The 26,575-nt window shown below is 46.7% G+C and overlaps 1 protein-coding gene across 2 annotated transcripts in view; it reads right to left on the bottom strand.

Moving 5' to 3' along the window:
* Positions 1 to 17,435, bottom strand: part of atp9b (ATPase phospholipid transporting 9B) — a 298,121-nt gene extending 280,686 nt beyond the window's left edge. For both annotated transcript variants that reach the window (XM_078397707.1, XM_078397708.1), the window contains exon 1: positions 17,332 to 17,435. In XM_078397707.1, coding sequence (XP_078253833.1) covers positions 17,332 to 17,408 — 77 coding nt within the window. In that variant the 5' untranslated portion in view covers positions 17,409 to 17,435. The remainder of the gene's footprint in view (positions 1 to 17,331) is intronic.
* Between the last annotated feature and the right edge of the window lie 9,140 nt (positions 17,436 to 26,575).

The following is a 26,575-nucleotide window of genomic DNA, read 5'->3' as shown; positions in this document are numbered from 1 at the left end:
ACCTCAGCTGCAAGGAGGCAGAGAAGAAAGATCTTCAGCAGGTAGTCCATAGAGCTTAGAGGACCATCGGAACACAGCTACCAGCCTTGGAGGGCATCTACAACACACGATGCCTCAGAAAAGCCACCAGCATCCACAAAGACGCTTCACAGCCCTGCAACTGTCTGTTCGAACTTCTACCATCGGGCAGACGATACAAGGCCTTCTACGCCCGCACCTCCAGACTCAGGAACAGCTTCATCCCCAGAGCCATAGCTGCTATGAACCGGTCCTGCTGAGCCGGATGGTCACATCGCACAGTGATCCGGCACAGATCTACTTGCACTTTATTCTGTTTTAAAACTGTTACAATTTGTTTCATTGGGTTGTTTAAATAAATACTGACTAGCTAATTAAATTATTACATCGTATCGGAGGCGCATTCCCAATCTTTTTATACCCCTGTACAATGACAATAAAGATATATTGTATTGTATTGTATTTGTATTGTAAAAGTCCTAAATATCTTGATAGCTTCCTCTCGCAGCTCTTTCACTGAGTACTCCGTGTCATGAATAAGTTACCACTGAGATCCTTCTTAAATCTCTCCCCTCTCACTAGACTGTGTCCTCTAGTTTGAGAATCTGCTTTCCTGGGGGGAAAAACATTCACCTTATCCATGCCCCTCATGTTTTTATACACATCAGCCTCCTTCGCTCCAAAGAAAAAAGTCCAAGACAATTCAAACTCTCCTTATAATTCGAGCCCACAAGTCCAGGTAACATCCTTGTGAACCCTTTTGCACCCTTTCCAACTGCTGAGGAAGTAGCAGCATTGGGTTACTCTTTTTGTTGTACAAATAATGTGGTTGCACCATGACAAATTATTGGGGATAGTTACGTCTAGGATCTTGAAGCTCCCAATTAGCTCCACTTCAACAACACCGCCGCTGACTGATTACACCACACCATTTCAATAGACAATAGGAGCCTGAGTAGGCCATTCAGCCCATCGCGCCTGCACCACCACTATCCTGAAATCACTATCAGTAAAATGAAGGAGCTAGTATTGAGAGATTGTCATCTTAACATCATGTTACCAATCTCTCCTTTCTGTACTTCGTCTCATTATTGTTAATGATCTACCTCAGTACAGTGGAGTCATCTGTACACTTAGAGTCAAAGAGTCATACAGGGTGGAAACAGGCTCTTTTGGCCCAATAGGCCCCATCTACATTAGTCCCACCTGCCTGCGCTTCACCCATATCCCTCCAAACATATTCTATCCATGCACCTGTCCCAATGCTTCTTAAAAGCTGCCTCAACCACCTCCTCCAGCAACTCATTCCATTCACCCACCACCCTTTGTATAAAAAAGTTAGCCCTCAGGTTCCTATTAAATCTTTCCCCCCTTACCTTAAACCTATGAGCTCTGGTTTTGTTTCCGCTACTCAGCGCAAAAAGACTCCTCGTGTTTACCAGATATATTCCTCTCATGATTTTGTACACCTCTATAAGAACATCCCTCACCCTCCTGTGCTCCAAGGAACACAGTCCTAGCCTGCTCAACCTCTCCCTATAGTTCAGGCCCTCAAGTCCTGGCAATATCCTCTTAAATCTTCTCTGAACCTTTTCCAGGATAAAGGGAGTTACAATGGAATATGGCCACAGTCGCAAGTGTACAGGGAATATAGCAATGGATTGTGTACACAGCCTTGCCAGTTCCCGCTGTAGAGAATTATCGTGTGGAGAATGATCTGTTGTCTACCCTTACTGAGTGCGGTCTATGGGTCAGGAAGTCGAGGATCCAGTTGCAGAGGGGAGTGTCAAATCCTAGGTGCAAGAATTGAGATGATCTTCAGTGGAATTTTAGTATTGAAGGCCAATCATTCAATAAATAAGAGTCTGATATGTGTATTCTCGTTATGCGTTATCCCCATTCTGGGGAAGAATGCGTGGCCAGGGAGATGGCATCTCCCTTTGTGATGGAAAGCAAACTGCAGTGGATCAAGGTTGTATGGGAGTCTGAAATGATGTCCACCGTGACCGGCCTCACGAAGCACTTCATGCTGAAGACAGGATCACTTGCCAACATAAGAGACAGGTGACAATACACTTAACTAAAAATATATTGCTTGGTGGCAAAGTTGGCAGATCACCATCCCCGAGCTCCACCTAAATAAAGGGTATTTTTACAATTTTGTGCAGCTCTTAAGAATTTTGACATTATAAAATGGCTCAGTCCAACACAATGAATTCATCCGAGATATGTTCATTTTAAACTAGACCAAAAACTCATGAACAAAACATATTACAAACATATAGGTCATCATGCCTGCACCACCATTTATTAAGATAATGGCTAACCTCAACTCCATACTTTCATCTAACCTTTCACACCTGCACTTATTAATAAACTATTAATTCAACTTTGGTTCCACTGTTCTTGGACAAAGACAGCCCCAGTTTATAACCATCAGAAAAATGTCACCTTATCTCTTTTAAACAGGTGAGCTCCTACCTCTGGATTATCTCGAGAAACAATCCTCTTCACATTCAACTTGTCAAGATCCGTCATGTGTCTAGTTTTGTGCCTCTTTCAAATTCCAATAAATACAAACTATGACTGTACAATTTTTTTAATCAATAATTCTGCCTATCCAAGATCAATGCATACAAAAAATTTGCAAATTATGTATTAGGATTCTCAGAAATCTATGCATCTCATTTCTTGCTGTGTAGATGTTTATTCTCATTTTCCTGCAAAAAGAAAATATCACATTTTTCCCCACTTCATGGCGGCACGGTAGCGCAGCGGTAGAGTTGCTGCTTTACAGCGAATGCAGCGCCGGAGACTCAGGTTCGATCCTGACTACGGGTGCTGCACTGTAAGGAGTTTGTACGTTCTCCCCGTGACCTGCGTGGCTTTTCTCCGAGATCTTCGGTTTCCTCCCACACTCCAAAGACGTACAGGTATGTAGGTTAATTGGCTGGGTAAATGTAAAAATTGTCCCTAGTGGGTGTAGGATAATGTTAATGTACGGGGATCGTTGGGCGGCACGGACTTGGTGGGCCGAAAAGGCCTGTTTCCGGCTGTATATATATGATATGATATGACCTCTCCGCATTCATATATATACTACAGCCCCTTGAAATCTCTTTATGCTCTTCTCGGAATTTACTTTCCTCTCTGTATGTCATCAGCAAGTTTAGCAACCACATCTTCAGTGCCGTCATACAAATCATTTCTGTAAATAAGCTGAGGTCCCAGCTCCAATAAGTTCGGTACACCATTCATTATTTGCTAACCAGAAAGAAAGTATTTTGGTGGATCTCTTATCCATCACTTCCATACTATATTTTCCCACCCACCCTCTCTGATCCACAATAACCTTTGTTGTGGCATCTGATGAAATGCCTTCTGCAATTCCAAGTCTAGTAAATCCTCTGGCTCCACTTTTATCTGCAGTTCATGTTGCAAGTAAAATTTGTTGTGAATTAGTCAATGTGAACATGGTATCGAAACATATTCTCACCCGCACTAAATATCTTACTTCCATGATCCCAAAGGGGATTGTGTTCCTTGAAAATCGTCTGAATCACAATTTTCTGTAAAGCGAATCTCATGCTGTGAGCGGAGAGGCATTCCTGTGGAATGTTTTTCTCTTGCATTAAGCCATTTTATTAGAGACTAGACCAAGTGGACCCGTTGTGCCCATTCCTCGTAGAGGGGGAACAGGGAAGGGGAGAGGGTGTCACTGAGTGAGCCCTGGACCCAAAGCCTCTCCTGTATTGGTGTAGCACCCTCAACCCCCCCCCCCCACTCAATCTCCCTTATCCCCCCCCCTCCCCCCACTGACCCACTCCATCCCCCCTACCCCACCCTCCCCTGACCCCACCCCTCCAGCCCTGCCACCACCACTCCCCCCTCCCCACCCCTATTCCCCCCTCCCCACCCCTATTCCCCCCTCACCCCCTCTCCCCTCCTCCCGAACCCCTCTCCCCACCCCATCCTCTCCCCACCCCATCCTCTCCCCTCCTCCACTCTCTCCTGCCCCCCACTGTCCCCCTTCCCTCCACCCCCACTCTCCCTGACCCCCTCCCCCCACTCCCACTCTCCCCGCCTCCCCCCACCCCCTCTCTCTCTTGCCCCCACCCCCACTCCCCCCTAACCCCACCCTCCCCTCCACCCACTCGGCCGCCACGCCCACTCCCCTCCGTGGAGCCGTTGGCTGTGAAAGGCACTTACCAGTGCCTGTGCGTTCAACGCTGACTGCTGACGTGCGAGTCTCCGCCGGGGCCGGGGCGTGGGGCATGGGGAAAGGGGACGACTGAGGCCGGGCGGGCGGCCCCTCTACCGGTGGCCATCTTGTTTGGGCGAGTGAGGAGCAAATGAAGTCGAACATGGCCCATTGTGACGTCATATGCTGAGGACTTTCAGGAAATGGGTTAGAAAGTGAATTTTTAAACTTAAAAATGTCTGTAGCTTTAAAAATATAGCTTCAATTTGAATGAGAGTTGTTAGACATTATACCCAGCATACTGTTGAGTAAGGGGGTGCAAAAATGGTGGCGCTATGGTGTACCGTTTTGGCTGTGCGAACAAAAAAGGTATGCTTTGCACAAACACACATGGCCAGAGAGTTTTAGTAATATACTAGACCAAGTGGGCCCATTGGGCCCATTCCTCGTAGAGGGGGGACAGGGAAGGGGAGAGGGTGTGACTGAGGAGCCCTGGACCCAAAGCCTCTCTTGTATTGGTGTAGCATCTCCACCCCCACTCAATCCCCCTTATCCCCCCTCTCCTCCCCCCAAAGACCCACTCCATCTCCCCTACGCACCCCTACGCACCCCCACGTGCACCTCCCCTAATCCACCCCATTACCCCAAGCCCTGCCTCCACACCCCCTTCCCCCTCCCCACCCCTATTCCCCCATCCCCTCAGCCCACCTCCCTCCCCTCCCCCCACCCCCACTCACCCTGCCCACACCCCACTCACCCCCACCCCAAAGACCCACTCCCCTCCGCGGACCCGTTGGCGTCGATAGCCACTTACCACTATCCGTGCGTGGAGGGAGGAGCTGGGAGTACTATCCGTGCTGGGAGTACTCGAGGACGGCGGCGGCCCGGGGACTACTGGAGGCGGACATCGCGGTGAGACCCGGCAGAGGTGGGAGGCAGATAGCGCAGCAGGGGCTGGGACTACTCGAGGCCAGTGGTGCGCACAAGATGGCGGAGCGTGAGGAGGAGAGCGGCCGCCATCTTTGTGAAGTCGCGATGGGGTCGTCGGTGGAAGCGGCCGCTGAAGGAGGAGGAGAAGCAGCTGTCCGGTGTGGATTGTGTGCGGTGATGGGCGGCGCGCTGGGCCCGGGCGATAGCGGGGACTCGAGGACGCCGTGGGTTGAAGGGACAGAAGGGAAGGATGAGTGGACCATCAGTCCGACCATCTCCCTCCTGCTCGGAGTGTTCCCTGGGTGTGGGAGAGTGGGGAGAGTGAGGGGAGAGAGGAGAAGTGAGCGGAGGGAGGAGAGAAGCAGGGTGAGAGAGGAAAGGGGAGCCCTTGATTGCGGGTGGATGGCTCCGCTAATGGCGTCCATCTTGTTTGTGCGTGCCCTATGGTGACGTCATAGGCACAGCACTTCGAAAAATGTGTTCAGAAATGAAAGTTTTAAACTTTAAAATCTCTCTAACTTTAAAAATATAGGATCAATGTAAATAAAACTTGCTTTTAACAGTCGCTGCGAGAGTGGTGAGTAAGGTGGCGCAAAAATTGTGGTGCTATGGTTTACCGTTTTAGCTGCAGGTCCACATGTCACATGTCTTTCAGAGAGATATACATACATACAAATATATTTATATATATATACATATACACAAGATCTGAGTTTTAGTAGTGTAAATATATAAATATAAATACATATATAGATATACTAGACCAAGTGGACCAGTTGGGCCTATTCCTCGTAGAGGGGGGACAGGGGAGGGTGTCGTCACTGACTGAGCCCTATTCCCCCCTCCCCTTCTCCTGACCCCCACCTACCTCCCTCCCCGTCCCTCCACTCACCCCCACTTTCCCCTCTCTCCCCCCACCACCACTTTCCCCTCTTCCCCACCCCCTCGTGCCCCCCAATGTCCCCCTTCCCCCCACACCCACTGTTCACCCCACCCCCTCCTCCCTCCTCCCCCCTGCCCCGACCCCAACCCCTCCTCCCCCTCCCCCCCCCCACTCTCGCCCCACTCCCCCCCCACCCTCCCCTCCACCCACTCGGCCGCCACGCCCACACCCCTCCGTGGAGCCGTTGGCTGCGAAAAGCAGTTACCAGTGCCCGTGCATTCAAGGCTGACTGCCGACGTGCAAGTCTCCGCCGAGGCGGGGCCAGGGCTGGGCGAGGGGCGAGGAAATGACTGAGGCCGGGCGAGAGACGTGGGGCAGTGGCCGGGGCCGGGCGAGAAGCGAGGTGAGAGGGGCGAGGGAACAACTGAGGCTGGGCGAGGAAGGGAGAGGGGGAGGGAACGACTGAGGCCAGGCGAGGGGAGAGAGAAGGACTGAGCCCGAGCGGGGGGGCGGCGCTGCCGGTGGCCATCTTGTTTTGGCGAGTATGGGGCAAATGAAGTGGAACGTGGAGCATTGTGACGTCAGACATTGAGGAGTTTCAGGAAATGGGTTAGAAAGTGAATTTTTAAACTTTAAAATCTCTCTAGCTTAAAAAATGTAGGTTCAATGTGAATGAGAGTTGTTACATAGTAGCCCAGGATAATGGTGAGTAACCTGGTGCAAAATTGTGGCGCTACGGTGTACCGTTTTGGCTGTGCAAAATACCAAAGTTATGGTGTGCACAAATACACATGGACAGAGTTTTAGTAATATAATAATAATATAGATAGATATAGATGACAAGTGACCCACAGTGGTTATGTAACAATCAAAGCCAACAGTACACTCAGGTTGGATAATGCTCATGCCAAAGAAACAGTGTGCATTCTGAGATATCCGTTTATATGTCCTTAGACTGGAAGAGAACCGTCAAAAGAGGGTGTTTCTGACCATTTATATGCAGGGAGTTTTCTGACAGGGTGCTTTGTGGGGAACTTCCTCTGGTAATCCCTCACCAACCCCTCGCCCCCTCACCAACCCCTCCCCCCCCCCCTCACTAACCCCTCCCCCCCTCACCAACCCCAGAGATGCCTTGCAGATGAAGAGGTGCGACTGCCAATCCACTCAGGACAATGACATCACTCATTGCTACACAGTGCTGATTGACCACAACTAAAAATCAATAAAATGTTTTGTTTGCATTTTGTGCTTGTTTCCCCCCCCCCCCCCCCCCCCCCGACATAAATTCCATGAAAATAAGAATTTTATTCAATTTCTCAAATTCCTGCATAATGATTTATTAATTCCATTAAGGACCAATTCCCAATGGCCTGCAGTCTCAGTCAAGCTTTAATTTGATAAGGGAACTCAAGGTAAAAGAGCAATTAGGAGGTAGTGATAATAATAATTTTATTTTATTTGTCGTATGTAGGTTGGCACAGGGTCATAATATGATAAGTTTTAATCTACAATTTGAGAGAGAGAAGGGAAAATCAGAAGTGTCAGCACTACAGTTGAGCAAAGGGGACTATGGAAGCATGAGCGAGGAGCTGGCCAGAGTTGACTGAAAAGAGACCCGAGCAGGAAAGACGGTGGAACGACAATGGCAGGTATTTCTGGGAATAATACAGAAGGTGCAGGATCAGTTCATTCCAAAGAGGAAGAAAGATTCTAAGAGGAGTAAGAGGCGACCGTGGTGGACAAGGGAAGTCAAGGACAGTATAAAAAGAAAAGAGAAGTATAACATAGCAAAGATGAGTGGGAAGATTGGGACTCTTTAAAAGAGCAACAGAAGATAACTAAAAAGGCAATACAGGGAGAAAAGATGAGGTATGAAGGGAAGCTAGCCAAGAATATAAAGGAGGATAGAAAAAGCTTCTTTAGGTATGTGAATAGACAATAGGTGCAGGAGTAGGCCATTTGGCCCTTCGAGCCAGCACCTCCATTCAATGTGATCATGGCTGATCATTCTCAATCAATACCCCGTTCCTGCCTTCTCCCCATACCCCCCTGACTCCGCTATCCTTAAGAGCTCTATCTAGCTCTCTCTCTTGAATGCATTCAGAGAACTGGCCTCCACTGCCTTCTGAGGCAGAAAATTCCACAGATTTACAACTCTGACTGAAAAAGTTTTTCCTCATCTCCGTTCCTAAATGGCCTAACCCTTATTTTTAAATTGTGGCCCCTGGTTCTGAACTCCCCCAACATTGGGAACATGTTTCCTGCCTCAACCCCTTAATAATCTTATATGTTTCGATAAGATCCCCTCTCATCCTTCTAAATTCCAGTGTATACAAGCCTAGTCACTCCAGTCTTTCAACATGTGACAGTCCCGCCATTCTGGGAATTAATCTAGTAAACCTACACTGCACGCCCTCAATAGAAAGAATATTCTTGCTCAAATTTGGAGACCAAAACTGCACACAGTACTACAGGTGCATTCTCACTAGGGCCCTGTACAACTGCAGAAGGACCTCTTTGCTCCTATACTCAACTCCTCTTGTTCTGAAGGCCAACATTCCATTGACTTTCTTCACTGCCTGCTGGACCTGCATGCTTCCTTTCAGTGACTGATGCACTAGGACACCCAAATCTCGTTGTACGTCCCCTTTTCCTAACTTGACACCATTCAGATAATAATCTGCGTTCCTATTCTTACCACCAAAGTGGATAACCTCACACTTATCCACATTAAACTGCATCTGCCATGCATCCGCCCACTCACACAACCTGTCCAAGTCACCCTGCAACCTCACAGCATCTTCCTCACAGTTCACACTACCACCCAGCTTTGTATCATCTGCAAATCTGCTAACGGTACTTTTAATCCCTTCATCCGTCATTAATGTATATTGTAAATAGCTGCGGTCCCAGCATCGAGCCTTGCGGTACCCCACTAGTCACTGCCTGCCATTCTGAAAGGGACCCATTTATCCCCACTATTTGCTTTCTGTCTGTCAACCAATTTTCTATCCATGTCAGTACCCTACCTCCAATAGCATGTGCTCTAATTTTGCCCACTAATCTCCTGTGGGACTTTGTCGAAGGCTTTCTAAAAGTCGAGGTATACCACATCCACTGGCTCTCCCCAGTCAATTTTCCTAGTTACATCCTCAAAGAATTCGAGAAGATTAGTCAAGCATGATTTCCCCTTCGTAAATCAATGCTGACTCGGAACGATCCTGTTACTACTATCCAAATGCTCCGCAATTTCATCTTTTATAATAAAGAGGAAAAAAATAGCTAAGACAAATGTGGGTCTCTTGAAGACAGAAGCAGTTGAATTTATTATGGGGAACAAGGAAATGGCAAAAGAGTTGAACAGGTACTTTGGATCTGTCTTCACTAACGAAGACACCAACCATCTCCCAGATGTACTAGTGGACAGAGGTCCTAGGGTAACAGAGAAACTAAAGGAAATTCACATTAGGCAGGAAAGGGTGTTGGGTAGACTGATGGGACTGAAGGCTGCTAAATCCCCAGGGCCTGATGGTCTGCATCCCAGGGTGCTTAAAGAAGTGGCTCTAGAAATTGTGGACGCATTGGTGATCATTTTCCAATGTTCTATAGATTCAGGATCAGTTCCCGTGGATTGGAGGGTAGCTAATGTTATCCCACTTTTTAAGAAAGGAGGGAAAGAGAAAACGGAAAATTATAGACCAGTTAGCCTGACATCAGTGGTGGGGAAGACGCTGGAGTCAATTATAAAAGAAGAAATTGCGGAACATTTGGATAGTAATACAGGATCATTCCGAGTCAGCATGGATTTACGAAGGGGAAATCATGCTCGACTAATAATCTGGAATTTTTTGAGGATGTAACTAGGAAAATGGACAAGGGAGAGCCAGTGGATGTGGTGTACCTGGACTTTCCGAAAGACTTTGATAAGGTCAGACATAGGAGATTAGTGGGCAAGATTAGAGCACATGGTGTTGGGGGTAGGGTGCTGACATGCATTAATGTACATTAATGACTTAGATCAGCGGTCTCCCATCTGTGGCCCGCTGGCCACATCCGGCCCGCCACGGGATTTTATCCGGCCCGCGGCAAGCACGTTCCGTGCTGCAGGTTCTGTGGTAGCGTGGGAATTTTTGTTTTAGTGGCCGATATGAACGGTGGTTTATTCTCACGTGTGCCCTGCACCGTGGAATTATTTTAGCGCAGATCACATGTGCACAAGTCACCACCATATTTTGGCGCCGTTTACAAAAAGTCTAAAGTCGGGTCCGTGCGCTGGATGTACTGGAGCTGCTCCCAATCCAGATGAGTCCTAGGCTGCTGGTGAGTCCTAGTGCCTCCTCCTCCGTGCCTCCTCCTGGCTCGGCCCGTCGATCGACGTCCCTCTCCTCGCCCGACCGACCACGTCTATGCCCCGGGGGAAGTGCCTTCTGCAACCGACCTTGCAGGCGCTGGAGGCATTACCCCTCTCCTACTGGCCCACTCATCGTGTCCGCCGCCGCCAGCAGCTCCCTCCTCCTCCGTTCTCCAGTCTTCAGGGCCGATCTCGGCAGTTTCCGAACTTACACGTCAGGTTGAGGGCTTGTATGCAGCTGCCAACTTAATAATAATTTTAAATTTTAATGATTTCTTAGCGGAGTGCCCACCCATGGTCACACCGCCATTATATCATATGATATTTCTATACTTCTGCATGCCCACTAGTGGTCACTGTATTTTTTCTGTTTTACAAATAATTGTATACCTACAGTATATATATATATATATATATATATATATTCCAATATTTCAAGCTCTTATTAAAAATAGAATATTTTTTATTTGTTGCCATATAAACCTCATTAAATTTATAAAACTGATATATTTCTTTATTTTTTCCTACGGCCCACAAAAATGTGCCAAATATATAATGCGTCCCTCATGCTGAAAAGTTTGGAGCCCCTGGTTTAGATGAAGGGATTAAAAGTAACATTAGCAAATTTGCAGATGGCACAAAGCTGGGTGGCAGTGTGAACTGTGAGGAGGATGCTTTGAGGATGCAGGGTGACTTGAGAGGGCAGATGCATGACAGATGCAGTTTAATGTGGATAAATGTGAAGTTATCCACTTTGGTGGTAAGAACAAGAAGGCAGATTATTATCTGAATGGTGTCAAGTTAGGAAATGGGGAAGTACAAAGAGATCTGGGTGTCTCTGTGTAAGAAAATAACTGCAGATGCTGGTACAAATCGAAGGTATTTATTCACAAAATGCTGGAGTAACTCAGCAGGTCAGGTAGCATCTCAGGAGAGAAGGAAAGGGTGACGTTTCGGGTCGAGACCCTTCTTCAGACTGATGTCGGGGGGCGGGACAAAGTAAGGATATAGGTGGAGACAGGAAGTGAGAGGGAGAACTGGGAAGGGGGAAGAGAGGGACAGAGGAACTATCTAAAGTTGGAGAAGTCAATGTTCATACCGCTGGGCTGCAAGCTGCCCAAGCGAAATATGAGGTGCTGTTCCTCCAATTTCTGGTGGGCCTCACTATGGCACTGGAGGAGGCCCATGACAGAAAGGTCAGACTGGGAGTGGGAGTTGAAGTGCTCAGCGACCGGGAGATCAGGTTGGTGAAGGCAGACTGAGCGAAGGTGTTGAACGAAACAATCGCCGAGCCTGCGTTTGGTTTCGCTGATGTGTCCTTGTTCATCAGTCACTTAAAGTTAGCATGCAGGTACAGCAAGCAGTGAAGAAAGCTGATGGCATGTTGGCCTTTATGACAAGAGGAGTTGAGTATAGGAGCAAAGAGGTCCTTCTGCAGTTGTATAGGGCCCTAGTGAGACCGTATCTGGAGTACTGTGTGCAATTTTGGTCTCCAAATTTGAGGAAGGACATTCTTGCTATTGAGGGAACGCAGTGTAGGTTCACTAGGTTAATTCCCGGAATGGTGGGACTGTCGTATGTTAAAAGACTGGAGCGACTAGGCTTGTATACACTGGAATTTAGAAGGATGAGAGGGGATCTTATTGAAACGTATAAGATTATTAAGGGATTGGACACACTGGAGGCAGGAAACATGTTCCCAATGTTGGGGGAGTCCAGAACCAGGGGCCATAGTTTAAGAATAAGGGGTAGGCCATTTAGAACGGAGATGAAGAAAAACATTTTCACTCAGAGTTGTAAATCTGTGGAATTCTCTGCCTCCGAAGGCAGTAGAGGCCAATTTTCTGGATGCTTTCAAGAGAGAGCTAGGTAGAGCTCTTAATGATAACGGAGTCAGGGGGTATGGGGAGAGGGCAGGAATGGGGCACTGATCGTGAATGATCAGCCATGATCACATTGAATGGTGATGCTGGCTCAAAGGGCCGAATGGCCAACTCCTACACCTATGGTCTATTGTCTTTTGTCTATTAAATGTATGTATTCAATTATTCAGGAAATTATTTCTGAAAATGGCATCTTCTTGTTAGGCATCTGAAAATTAAAATGTTCAGGAAGATTTAATATGATGCTGATGCACCCAAGTACCTTTACTATAGTAGTTTACAATAACTATATAGCGTCACACTTTATCAAACATCCATTAACAATAATATCATTCATTGCCTCGAGACCAGCTATTTTGTAAAATTTGTGCCATCTTGAAACTAATCCAAATGCCTTGCCTCTGCAAAGATTCTCTGAGTAAATCAACTTTTCGAATGGCAAGAACTAAGTTTGCAATCCTTTTACTTGGCATTACCTTGCTCATTATTCACTAAAATTCTACATCAGAATGACTTCAAACAGGTTGCAAGCTATTGAAATACATGAAAAGTATAACAGCTCAGCCAAGCCAACCTATATGAAATGTTTATCTTTCACATGACCAAAGAGTTGTTATCACACAAGAGTGGTCCGAAAAAAGGTTATGAATGATGCACATTAATGCACAAGGGTCAAATCAAAGTTTTTATTCCCTGTGAATTTGGTAGATCAAACAATAGACTGAAGGGTCTTGACCCGAAACGTCACCCATTCCTTCTCGCCAGAGATGCTGCCTGACCTGCTGAGTTACTCCAGCGTTTTCATGTCTATCTTCAGAAAAGACTATAACACCACAACTTACTATCAATACAAATTCCTTGCGATAAACTTTCTCCATGAAGGTCGTATGCAGTGCCTTCCAAACCTCAAACTCAAATGTTCCAGCCAAATGCAATGTTCACCCAAAGGAAATATTATGGGTAAAAAAACGATTCTTTCCACCCAGCTCAAAGTTACATTACTACCTGTGGTGTTTCACATTTATTTGACTTGCATAAATCAAGTGTTTGATTTTGACTTTCAGTACCTTGGCCCGCAAAACAATGTTTATACTTACGATAAATGTGGTCCAAGCTGTTTTGAGGTAGGTCAAGTGTTTTTAAAATAAAACTTGCATTGAAAAATAAACATCATTCCATTCAGTTACATAATTTGTAATCGGATTCTCATCCTGAGCAACCCCTCAATATTGACAAACAATACATTGAGATTAACCTTGAACCACAGCAATTCTGCACTTTTCAGGCTTATTGAAAAATAAACTGTAGATATATCCTTTCACTATACAGCAACTACAAATATAAACTTAAATAGCTTGAACAATTTCATATTTTATCTGCAGCATGGGTCGTGTATATTTCCTTTTTGCTTGTCATAATGCATAATACGCAGGAAAGGGTTAATGTTGTTGTCTCCTAATGCAGAAGAGAGGGCGTGCAAAGGAGATGTAATTGGAAGAGGTCAGCAAATCATGCTCAGAGGTTTTGGTAAATCAGGGTGAAGGGGTGGGTGGAAGAGTATGTGGAGGTGTGAAAAGGAAGAAGGATGGAGCACACATACAGCATTAAAAAGATGGAACACATCATTCTCTTACATTTCTACCATCCCACATCTTCCCATCCCTTTACACTTTCCACAGAGACCATCCCTGCCGCAGCTCCGTGGCTCATTCTTTCCCACCCAACCACACTCGTCCCCAAGTACTTTCCCCTGAACCGCAGGAGATATTATAGCTGTCCCTGCACTGGCACTCATACATCAATCCAGCCCTCCCTGTTCAGACAGTAGTTCTTCTCTTCAAAACTCGCCTAGTGCATTCGGTGCTCCTGATGTGATTACCTTTATATCAGCTAATACCAAGCATATACTCAGCAACTGTCGCCCAAACACTTGCGCTCTATCGGCCATTGTCTGCTGGAGAAGGGTCTCGATCTGGAATATCACCCATTCCTTCTCTCTAGTGATACTGCCTGTCCTGCTGAGTTACTCCAGCTTTTTGTATCTATCTCTGCCGGCTGGATATCCTGCTTTCTAAACATTTTAACTCTTTCCCATTCCCAATCCAATATTTCTGTCCCAGGAAGGATGCACAAACCAAACCAAGGTTGTACAACAAAGGCTGTCCTCGTCCACTGTCAGAGTGAGGCCTAACTGGAGGAACAGCACCTCATATTCTGCTTGTGTAGTTTACAACTCAATGGTATGATCATTGAATTCTCTCATTTCAAGTAATACCCGCTGCCACCCTTCTCTTACCCTGGGAAGGGGGGAGATGTGCATTTGAGAGGAATGGGGTGAGAAATCAGGTTGGGCAGAGCTCGCGTTGAAGGGGTGCGCGTGGGTTGAGGAGGAAAAATAATTAAATTAGTATGTGGGGCATGTACTGAGCAGGTAACAAAGGAGCACGCACATGCGGGGGGGGCAGGGACACGCATGTCTAGAGGAGGGGGCCCGCATGTAAAGTGGAGATTGAGCGCTCGTGCAGAGGCAGTGACGGAGGGTTGCGTGCGTGCAGGTGAGGGAAATAGAGGGGGAAAAGCGCGTGCTTGCGGAGTGGGATGGAAATTAAGAGGAGGTGGATCATACGTGCAGAAGGGGGTATGGGGAAAATCACGGATTGGGGAAATCTGGGAGGGGTCCAAGTGTGCAGAGGGAAGAAATGGAAGGGGGAGGGGCACAGTGGGGGAAATGGTGGAGAGGGCCGCAGTGGGGGGGTGGGGGCACAGTGCGGGGAATGGGGGGAGAGAGGTGGAATGGGGGGAGAGAGGTGGAATGGGGGGAGAGAGGTGGAATGGGGGGGAGAGAGGTGGAATGGGGGGGAGAGAGGTGGAATGGGGGGAGAGAGGTGGAATGGGGGGAGAGAGGTGGAATGGGGGGAGAGAGGTGGAATGGGGGGAGAGAGGTGGAATGGGGGGAGAGAGGTGGAATGGGGGGAGAGAGGTGGAATGGGGGGAGAGAGGTGGAATGGGGGGAGAGAGGTGGAATGGGGGGAGAGAGGTGGAATGGGGGGAGAGAGGTGGAATGGGGGAGAGAGGTGGAATGGGGGGAGAGAGGTGGAATGGGGGGAGAGAGGTGGAATGGGGGGAGAGAGGTGGAATGGGGGGAGAGAGGTGGAATGGGGGGAGAGAGGTGGAATGGGGGGAGAGAGGTGGAATGGGGGGAGAGAGGTGGAATGGGGGGAGAGAGGTGGAATGGGGGGAGAGAGGTGGAATGGGGGGAGAGAGGTGGAATGGGGAGAGAGAGGTGGAATGGGGAGAGAGAGGTGGAATGGGGAGAGAGAGGTGGGATGGGGAGAGAGAGGTGGGATGGGGGGAGAGAGGTGGGATGGGGGGAGAGAGGTGGGATGGGGGGAGAGAGGTGGGATGGGGGGAGAGAGGTGGGATGGGGGGAGAGAGGTGGGATGGGGGGAGAGAGGTGGGATGGGGGGAGAGAGGTGGGATGGGGGGAGAGAGGTGGGATGGGGGGAGAGAGGTGGGATGGGGGGAGAGAGGTGGGATGGGGGGAGAGAGGTGGGATGGGGGGAGAGAGGTGGGATGGGGGGAGAGAGGTGGGATGGGGGGAGAGAGGTGGGATGGGGGGAGAGAGGTGGGATGGGGGGAGAGAGGTGGGATGGGGGGAGAGAGGTGGGATGGGGGGAGAGAGGTGGGATGGGGGGAGAGAGGTGGGATGGGGGGAGAGAGGTGGGATGGGGGGAGAGAGGTGGGATGGGGGGAGGGAGGTGGAATGGGGGGAGGGAGGTGGAATGGGGGGAGGGAGGTGGAATGGGGGGAGGGAGGTGGAATGGGGGGAGAGAGGTGGAATGGGGGGAGAGAGGTGGAATGGGGGGAGAGAGGTGGAATGGGGGGAGAGAGGTGGAATGGGGGGGAGAGAGGTGGAATGGGGGGAGAGAGGTGGAATGGGGGGAGAGAGGTGGAATGGGGGGAGAGAGGTGGAATGGGGGGAGAGGCGCAGTGGGGAATGGGGGAGAGGCGCAGAGGGAAATGAGGGAGAGGCATGTTCAGAAAGAGGAAATTAGTGTGTGAAAGAGGAAATGAGTGTGTGCAGAGGTGGAAATGAAAGAGCATGTTCACAGGGGGACAGAAGGGAGAAATGGAAATGCAAGAGCTTGTGAAGAGACAGGAAAATGTGAAGGAGAGATTGAGTGCTTTAAGGGAAATAGGGACAGAATGGGAGAGCATAGTTGGATATGGGGATGGGATGGAACAGCACATGCAAAGGGTAAGATATTGGAGGAAGGGTGGAAGAGCACATGCATAGAGTAGGATTATTGGAAGAATGGATGCACAGGACAAATGGAGAGTATGAAGAGTGTGGGTGAAGAGGTTGAACTGGAGGGGGAAGGATGGAAGAAGGAACAGCGAGTGGGAAATGGGATGATGGACAAGTGCATACAAAGGGTGGTATATGGGGATGGATGGAAGAGCATTTGCAATGGGAATGATGGAGGAGCAAGTAGAGAGAGGGAATGGTGGCGGATGGAACAACACCTGCAAAGATTGGAGGTGAAAGGTGGGAGTGTGGGTGTGGAGAGGGAGAAGGTGGAAGAAAGGGCGAAATGGTGGGGTGGAGGAAAGAAGAGTGTGCCCGAGAAGGGGAATTGAGGGGATGAGTGGAGATGAAGTGAAGAGAACAGGGAAAACAAGAGGTTCCACCACAATGACGAGCAGGTAGAGAGATAACGAAGGTGCCTAGAGAGACAGAATGAGAAGATGGGGGGGGGGTCTTGTAAGAGGGAGATAAACAAACAGGGCTGTGAATGTCAGTGACGGTGGAATGGGAAGAGAGTTTGTGGACACCGTATGATCGCGGGATGGAGGTGTAAATGTCGGAGTGAGGCGGAATGTGGGGGGTAATACACAGCTCCAGAGGGAGGGCTGCTTTGGAGGAGCTGCACCGGGAGCTGCTGCTGGGCCGCGGCACCAGCCGCGATCACGGAGACTGCAGAGGTCAGGGCCCCGAGCAGGAGCCTCTCCCGGCCTCCAAACCCCAGCCGCCCCTCTGCCGATTTCCCGGCCGCTGAAGTACCTGCTCTGTTTCCCCTGGTAGTACTCGTGCCGCTTCTGCAGGCTCCGCACCGGGTGTAGCGGGATGTTATCCGCCATCTTAAAGTGGGTGGGTCCCCCTCCCACAATGCACCGCGCGCGACGCCCCGGCAGATCCGCCCATTCTGACGTCATGGTTTCTATGACGTCGCACTCAACTTTCAATGTCTCTCTCTCTCCAACTTGCCCTGAAGGCCGCTGAGAACCCAACCTACATGACATTGGCAAGCCCAGCACCAGACTCCAGGAAAGGCGTTATCAGGAGCACAGGGGAAAACTATTCAAGAATGTTCTAAAAGTTTCCAAGCCAAAGGGTGGCATCCCCACCAACCTCTGGGAACCTCTTAGACCATAAATAATACAGTTCAGAAAGAGGCCCTCTGCCCCATAATGTCTGTGCCAACTATGATGGCAAATTAAACTAAATCTATGTGCCTGCACTTGGCCTACATCCCAACATTCCCAGCATATACAGGTGCTTATCTAAATGCCTCTTTAACGTCACTATTGTATTTGTTTACACCATTGTATTGGTCGTACATTCCAGGCACCCACTATTCCCCGCATAAAAATGATGTCTCTTAAATCTCCTTAAATCTTCCCCCTTTCATTTTAAAGTTATACTCTCTTCCATTTTACATTTCCACTCTGGGAAAAAGTCTCTGATTATGCCTCTCATATGCCTCTATCATGTCACATCTCAACCTCCGATGCTCCAGAGAAAACAACACAACCGTTCCACAAAGCTAATTCAGTGCCTGGGACCATACCAAATGGAGAAAAATCATGTGGAATGGTGTAAAGAATCTCAAGCACACAGAAGTCCAGTGTAAATTTAGTTTAGTTTTAGTTTAGTTTAGACATACAGCATGGAAACAGGCCCTTCGGCCCACCAAGTCCACGCCAACCCTTGATCCCCTGTTCCCACCAGTGCCATGTTATCCCATTTTCTCATTTACTCCCTACACATTAGGGGTCATTTTACATAGGCCAATTAACTCCCACCCCACCCTGGACACTTCCTCTTCTCCCCTCTCCCATCAGGCAAGAGGTACAGAAGTGTAAAAATGCATACCTCCAGATTCAGAGACAGTTTCTTTCAAGTTGTTATCAGTCAACTGAACCATCCTATCACCAACTAGAGAACAGATCTGAGCTACCATCTACCTCATTGGACTATCTTTAATCAGATTTTTCTAGACTTGATCTTGTGCAAAACGTTATTCCCCTTATCCTGTATCTGTACACTGTGGGTGGCTTGATTGTAATAAGTATTGTCTTTCCGTTGACTTGATGCAACAAAAATCTTTTCACTGTACCTCGGTACACGTGGCAATAAACAAAACAAAATAAACCAAACCAAATCCACATGAGTTTGGGATGTGGGAGGAAGTAGCATCTGGAGGAAACCTTCGCGGTTACAGGGAGAATGTGCAAACTCCTCTCAGACAGCACCCAAGGTCAGGATTGAAGCCGGATCTCTGCCACAGTGCGGCAGCAGCTCCAGCTGCACTAGTGTGACGTAAAAGTTAGATGGAGCTTAACATCTCAATGCCTAAGAAGAAGACCCAACAATTGTTGGAGAATCCAAAAACATTTGCAATTCAACCCAAGCAAGTGTCAAATATACTTGTATGAATCGCTCTGAATAAAATATGACTAGAAGCATGACTTTATGTAAATAATAGTCATGCTTCTATCAATGATTTTATCTCTGGCTTTTGTTCCAACCATCTGCCTACCAAAAATCCCATCAAACGTGTCCACCTATTACACTATGTCCTGCCTCTCCAATCTTCCAGCTTTCTTCTCCTCCTCCTCCCCCACCCCACAATCAGTCTAAAGGGTCTCAACCTGAGACCCCATGTTCTCCAGAGATACTGCCTGAACTGCTGAGTTTATCGATCACTTTGTGTCCTTTTGTGCATTAACCAGCATCTGCAGGATCTTGTTCTACAACTAATCTAACTTGCCTGCACAAGACCCATATCCCTCCATTCCCTGCCTATTTATGTGCCTATCCAAAAACCTCTTAAATGCTACTATCATGTCTGCCTTCACCACACCACTGACAGCGGTTCCAGGCACCCACCATCCTCTGTGTGAAAGCCTGCCCCACACATCTCTCTAAAATTTTCTCCCTCTCACCTTAAAGCTATGCCCTCAAGACTTTGACCTTTCCACTCTGGGAACAAGATTCTGACAGTCTCCTCTTTCTATGCCTCTCATAACTATATATACTGCTATCAGGTCTCCTGTCTACCTTTGGTATTCCAGAAAAAAAAATCCCAATCTGTCCAGCCTCTCCTTGTAGCCAATACGACCTAATACAGATTTAAAGACAGGACCATAATCAAAATCAAGAAAGGAGACAAATCAGAAATCTTCTTGCTGTTTGCCACAGGGAAAGTCATCACCAGATTCTTCCTCAATTGCCTTTCATGATTAAGATAAAGTGCAATTTTAAAAAATGCATGAAATAATCACAATGAGTAAGACAGTTTTAGGTATCCATATTCCAAATCAAGCCTTACAATGAATTTATTGCTGCTTTTTTTTAGTTTAGTTTAGAGATCCAGTGCGGAAACAGGCTCTTCGGCCCACTGAGTCCGCACCAACCAGCGATCCCCGCACATTAAAACTATCCTACACACACTACGGACAATTTACACTTATGCCAAGGCAATTAACCAACAAACCTGTACATCTTTGAAATGTGGGAGGAAACCGAAGATCTTGGAAAAAAAGCACACGGTCATGTGGGAGAACATACAACTTCCGTACAGACAGCACCCGTAGTCAGGATCGAACTCGGGTCTCTGGCGCTGCAAGCAACTACCGCTCTGCCACCGTGTTGCTTTATTACCATTTTTTGAGACATTAATGCCCTCTATAAATCTGGGATTATTCTTTCTCCAGACATCACCCAAGCAATTTTCCAGAATTGTCACAGGATAACAAAATAAACAGTTTTATGGGTAACCTATTTTCAAGTTAAACATGCAATAATATTATCACTGTCGATAAGTGCATAAAAATGTAGGGTTATGATCTCACCTGTGCTGAATTACTTTATTTTAACATGACAGGATGTGGGTTTCCATTTGTTCCCAACTGGCTCAGGCTTGGAAAGAGAACATTTAAAAGGGTTTCTCATTTCTTTTGCATGAGGTTTAGGTAACAAAATTCACCAGAGACATTTCCAGTACTTTTGATATTGAATATCTTCTCTCCAAAACTTGAGGGCTCCATACACTCAGCAGGTGTAAGGTGTCGGCGCCAAAATGTGGCGACACTTGTGTACTGCCCAGGTGAGGACTGCTCTTTGATTTTACCGGGTGGTATGCAAAACAAAGTATTTCACTGTCCCTAGGTAAATGTGACAATAAAGTATTATAATTGAAGATAGAAAAGGAGAGCAAAAGTTCAAAAATCTGGTCGTCTCACCATTGCTGCTGATAGAATTTTAAGATTCTTGATTAATTGAACTAATACATTGACTCTGAATTTCCCAGGTGCTAGAATAGGATTTAAACTCATGTTTCCAGATCACCAGTTCAGGAGCAGATTGCTGGTGCAATAATATACTAATTTAGTCAGTGTAATCCAGGATGGTATAGATTTGTGTCCTTGTTTCTTAAACAGGGGTTTAAAGATGGCTTCCTTGATGTGCGTAAGAAGAGTGATCCAAAATCCAAAATCCAAAATAGCTTTATTTGTCATTCGTTCAGAACGAGATTACTTAGCCAGCAGTACAAAAACACAAGACACAACCCCAACACAAACATCCATCACAGTGACTCCAAACCCCCCTCACTGTGATGGAGGCCAAAAACTTCCCCTCTCTCTTCCCCCATGCCCCTCCCACATACAGACAACTCGACCCCTACCGAGGCGACCGACCCGCACAGCCCCCGCAAGGAGATGGAAAGTCCACGCGGCCGAGCCGCACCGGGCGATGGAAAGTCCCGCGGCCGCGCAGCGCTGGATAGTCCCACGGCCGAGCCGCGCTGGGCGCTGTTCAGTCCCGCGGCCGCGCCGCACCGGGCGATAGAAGGCCCCGCGGCCGAGCCGCACCGGGTGATAGAAGGCCCCGCGGCCGCACCGGGCGCTGTTCAGTCCCGTGGCCGCGCCACACCGGGCGATGGAGAGGGGATGCTATTTCCACTCCACTTCAAGATAAGGTAATTATATATTAAGGGCAGTATGGTGGTGCAGCAAGTAGTGTTGTTGCCTCATAGCCCATGTGATCTAAATTGCTCCTGAAAGCTGCTTTTGTGGAGCTTGCATCTTCACCATGTGAATGTGTGGCTTTTCTTACAGTGCTGTTTCCTTCCATGTCCCAAAGACACACTGATTGGCAAGTTAAATGACTACTCAAAATGAGCAAAATACTATTAAGGGCATGCAGCGTAGGTTTACTAGGTTAATTCCCGGAATGGCTGGACTGTCGTATATTGAAAGACTGGAGCGGCTAGGCTTGTATACACTGCAATTTAGAAGGATGAGAGGGGATCTTATTGAAACATATACGATTATTAAGGGGTTGGACACGTTAGAGGCAGGAAACATGTTCCCAATGTTGGGGGAGTCCAGAACCAGGGGCCACAGTTTGAGAATAAGGGGTAGGCCATTTAGAACGGAGATGAGGAAGAACTTTTTCAGTCAGAGGGTGGTGAAGGTGTGGAATTCTCTGCCTCAGAAGGCAGTGGAGGCCAGTTCGTTGGATGCTTTCAAGAGAGAGCTGGATAGAGCTCTTAAGGATAGCGGAGTGAGGGGGTATGGGGAGAAAGCAGGAACGGGGTACTGATTGATAGTGATCAGCCATGATCGCATTGAATGGCGGTGCTGGCTCGAAGGGCTGAATGGCCTACTCCTGCACCTATTGTCTATTGTCTATTGTCTATAATAAGGAGTAGGCCATTTAGAACGGAGATGAGGAAAAACTTTTTCAGTCAGAGTTGTAAATCTGTGGAATTCACTGCCTCAGAATGCAGTGAAGGCCATGTCTCTGAATGCATTCAAGAGAGAGCTAGATAGAGCTCTTAAGGATAGTCAGGGGGTATGGGGAGAAGGCAGGAACGGGGTACTGATTGAGAATGATCAGCCATGATCACATTGAATGGTGGTGCTGGCTGGCTCGAAGGACCGAATGGCCTACTCCTGCACCTATTGTCTATTGTCTATTGTCTATTGATCCTCAATGTAGTTAGGTGGCAGGAATATCAGAGAGCTTTGAATTGCATGTCAATAGACAATAGACAATAGACAATAGGTGCAGGAGTAGGCCATTCAGCCCTTCGAGCCAGCACCGCCATTCAATGCGATCATGGCTGATCACTCTCAATCAGTACCCCGTTCCTGCCTTCTCCCCATACCCCCTCACTCCACTATCCTTAAGAGCTCTATCCAGCTCTCTCTTGAAAGCATCCAACGAACTGGCCTCCACTGCCTTCTGAGGCAGAGAATTCCACACCTTCACCACCCTCTGACTGAAAAAGTTCTTCCTCATCTCCGTTCTAAATGGCCTACCCCTTATTCTTAAACTGTGGCCCCTTGTTCTGGACTCCCCCAACATTGGGAACATGTTTCCTGCCTCTAATGTGTCCAATCCCCTAATTATCTTATATGTTTCAATAAGAGAATAGATTACAGGAAAATAAACGGAGGATCAGATTTGGTGGGATTACCCTGAAAACCAGGATGGACTCAATGGGCCAAAGGGTAAGAAATATGAAATTAATGGGTTCAAGTCTCTCCTTTGTGAATGTTAAGACTAACATCTCACAAGAGAGTTTGTAAGAATAATCTGGTGGGAAGTGCCCTGGTGCATTTGGAGGCACTATTGTGCTCTGTGGTAATGGTTTTTCCCGAGGTGCACAATAAAAGCACAATGGATATTTTAAGTAGATAGTCCTGAAGTGAAGCTCATTACATGCATTTCTACAACTGTATGAAGAAAGACTTTCAAGTCTAAAGCTAATATATTGCGATGAAAAATCTCTGAACAAATTTGAACCACTTGATTTTGAATCTCTTATCTAATAGTTATTAGAACAAATTTTTAAACTTTGTTTTTTTGTGGATGAACCGTTTTTAAAAAAAGTTTTCTTTACTCCTTTGATCCAAACGGAAATAAACGTGGGTGGTCTCACTGCTGAAGTTTCTATCAAAAGCCTCCTGCAGTGAAAGAAGTGAAGGCGACTGCCTAGGAAATGTGCCTGCAGTGTACAACAAAGGGAAGCTGTGTGGCGTGAAATCTCTTAAAAGGACAAGAATCTGTAGGGTTTTCCTAATTGGCCTCACTATTTCATTTAAAATGTTTGAAACATTCCTTTATTTCACAAAAGCAGAGGGAAACTTTGCAAAGTCCTTTTTCGCTTTTTAATCATTATTTTTGTCTGCAGGCTTGATACAATAATTTCACCATTCATGCCAGAATCATTAAAAATATTTATCATTGGTATTCTTCCATTTAACACAAAAATGTAACTCTCCCAGACATGGTATGTTACAGGTTTTTATAAATATACAGCTACAATAATTACAATTATCTGCACATAATTGCCATTCTCCCGTGCTGAGATTGTGAAATGAGAAAAAGGATCCAGTTAGAATCTTACTCTCCATTCAACTGTAGTCACGTTGCATGTGAAATTATCAACAAAAATAATCTATTAGTATACCAAGAAAGTAATCAGAATTTATTTTTCTTTAACATTCTTTCACGAGTAGATCGATTGATCAAAATGTGCAATTTGTTAATATGCTAGATTAAACTCCCCACATGCCAAAGAAATGTCTTAGAAAACTTAAAAACAAAGTGGTTCAGATTTACAATTAGTAGCGAAGCAACATCGGTTCCCAAATAATGTTGCCTTCGATGATCAAATGATCTTTCTGATGGAAACTTAACCTTTTTCTACATTAGATCCTGTTAGGCAAAGTGATCCCTGGAATCCGGCAGCTGAGATGTCATCAACCTGGTTAAACAAGCAATCATATTAAACAATGCCCACAGACAGAAAACAAAGAATAAAAATGTATAACTATTAATTAATTTTCTTTAATTTTAAGTTTGCCTAAAAATCGTAAAATGAGCATAATTAAGATGAAACATAAAGTATTGCAATCTGTTATATTTTGGAATACATTTGAGGAAAATTATATATATATTTCCAATTTCAAAGATTTTGTCATGTAAAAGCTTGGGCTGAGTTTTTAAAAAATTGATCAATGTTTGGCATGTAGATGGCGCGGTGGCGCAGCGGTAGAGTTGCTGCCTTACAGCGAATGCAGCGCCGGAGACTCAGGTTCGATCCTGACTATGGGTGCCGTCTGTACGGAGTTTGTACGTTCTCTCCGTGACCTGCGTGGGTTTTCTCCGAGATCTTCGGTTTCCTCCCACACTCCAAAGACGTACAGGTATGTAGGTTAATTGGCTGCGCAAATGTTAAAAAAAAAAAATAGTCCCTAGGGTGTAGGATAGTGTTAATGTGCGGGGATCGCTGGGAAACGCGGACCCAGTGGGCCGAAGGGCTGTATCTCTAAATCTAGATAGAATCCCAAGCACAGAAAATATCTTCCAATTCTAACTGCACTTGAATAGGTGGTGACCCACCTTGAACAGCTGTGGCACTTTGATGTTAAGAAGGAATCTCCAGGATTTAAGCTCAGTGATGATAAAGATGTAGCAATACATTTCAAAATTACTGGATGGGGAACCTGGAGGTGCAGTATTCCTTGTCCCTGATGCCCTAATCCTTGGTGGTAGAACCTCTGGATTGTGAGGTGCTATTGGGCAATAACTGTAGTACATTTTGTAGACATTCAGTGCAGTCACAGTGACCTGGTGACAAAGAGGCTGTGGTCTGCTTTGTCCTGGATTGCATTTAGCTTTTTGAGTAATGATGGAGTAATGCGGTAAAATGGAGATTATTCCTGACATGTCTTGTAGACGTTGGAAAAGTATTGAGGTGTCAAGAAGTAAACCGCTTACCGTAGGATACTCAGGCTCTGATTGCTTCTGCAGCCACAGAATTTATGTACTTGGTCCAGTTGACTGCGACAGAAAACCTCCGTAAAACCTCATGCAAAACGTTTTAACATGAAAATAATTGGTAAATAGCTTAAGCTCACATCAATCCTGCTGATTTATCATGATTCAAATGGAGAATGGCTGAAAGAAAACAAAGTCTGTAAAGAAATATTGCTTCACTGACAACAACCTCAGGACGTTCAACAAACCACAATCAGTTAAATGACAAGTACGCAGAAATCTGTGCAGACTTCAGATTGAAACCTTGATAAACACAGATAATTTTGTTTTTCATCACTGCACAAAATCTCGGACATAGAATGGAGTTTGGATCTTGCAGCATGTTACAAGCATTCACAGATTTAAGATTCACATTTCCTTAAATCGATCTCAGTATAAATTTAGAGAGTCTCTGTAACCTCTCCTGTGTGTGTATTCTTTTTCATTAGCCTGTACAGATTTCTCTGATACCTGCACAGGGTGGCACAGTGGCACAATTGCTAGAGCTACTGCCTCACAGCGCCAGAGACCCGGGTTCGATCCTGACCTTGGGTGCTGTGGGGAGTTTGTACATTCTCCTTGTGACCACGTGGGTATCCTCCAGGTGCTTTGGTTTCCCCCCACATCCCAAGATGTAGATTAATTGGCCTCTGTAAATTGCCCCAAGTGTGTAAGGGAATGGGTGAGAAAGCGGAATAATATAGAATTAGTGTTGGCATGGACAAAGGAACCCAACCCAAAATATCACCTATTCATGGTCTCCAGGTATGCTGCCTGACTCGCGAAGTTACTCCAGCACTTAGCGTCCATGTCTATCCAATCTCTCCCCATGACTAAACTCCTCAAATCCAGGTGACAAACTGATGATTGGCCTTTGCATGCTCCAGTGCAATCGCATTCTTCCCATGGTGTGGCAACCTGAAATGCATAACCAGCATTTTGTAAAATTGGAACATAATGTCGCAACTGTAATATTCTTGACCCTGACTTATGAAGGTAAGGATCCATATGCCTTCTTCGCCACCCTGTTAATCTATGTGGCCACTTTCAAGAAACTATAGACTTGGATCAGTCTGAAGAAGAATTCTGACTTGAAGCGTCACATATCCATGTTCTCCAGAGATGCTGGCTGACCTGCTGATTTACTCCAGCACTTTGTGGCTACCTTTGTATCCTTGTGTTCCTTGTG

The sequence above is a fragment of the Rhinoraja longicauda genome, chromosome 4 (assembly GCF_053455715.1).
Source record: "Rhinoraja longicauda isolate Sanriku21f chromosome 4, sRhiLon1.1, whole genome shotgun sequence".
Taxonomy (NCBI): Eukaryota; Metazoa; Chordata; class Chondrichthyes; order Rajiformes; family Arhynchobatidae; genus Rhinoraja; species Rhinoraja longicauda.
The sequence above is the reverse complement of the archived record's forward strand: the minus strand, read 5'-3'. Positions and strand labels throughout refer to the sequence as shown.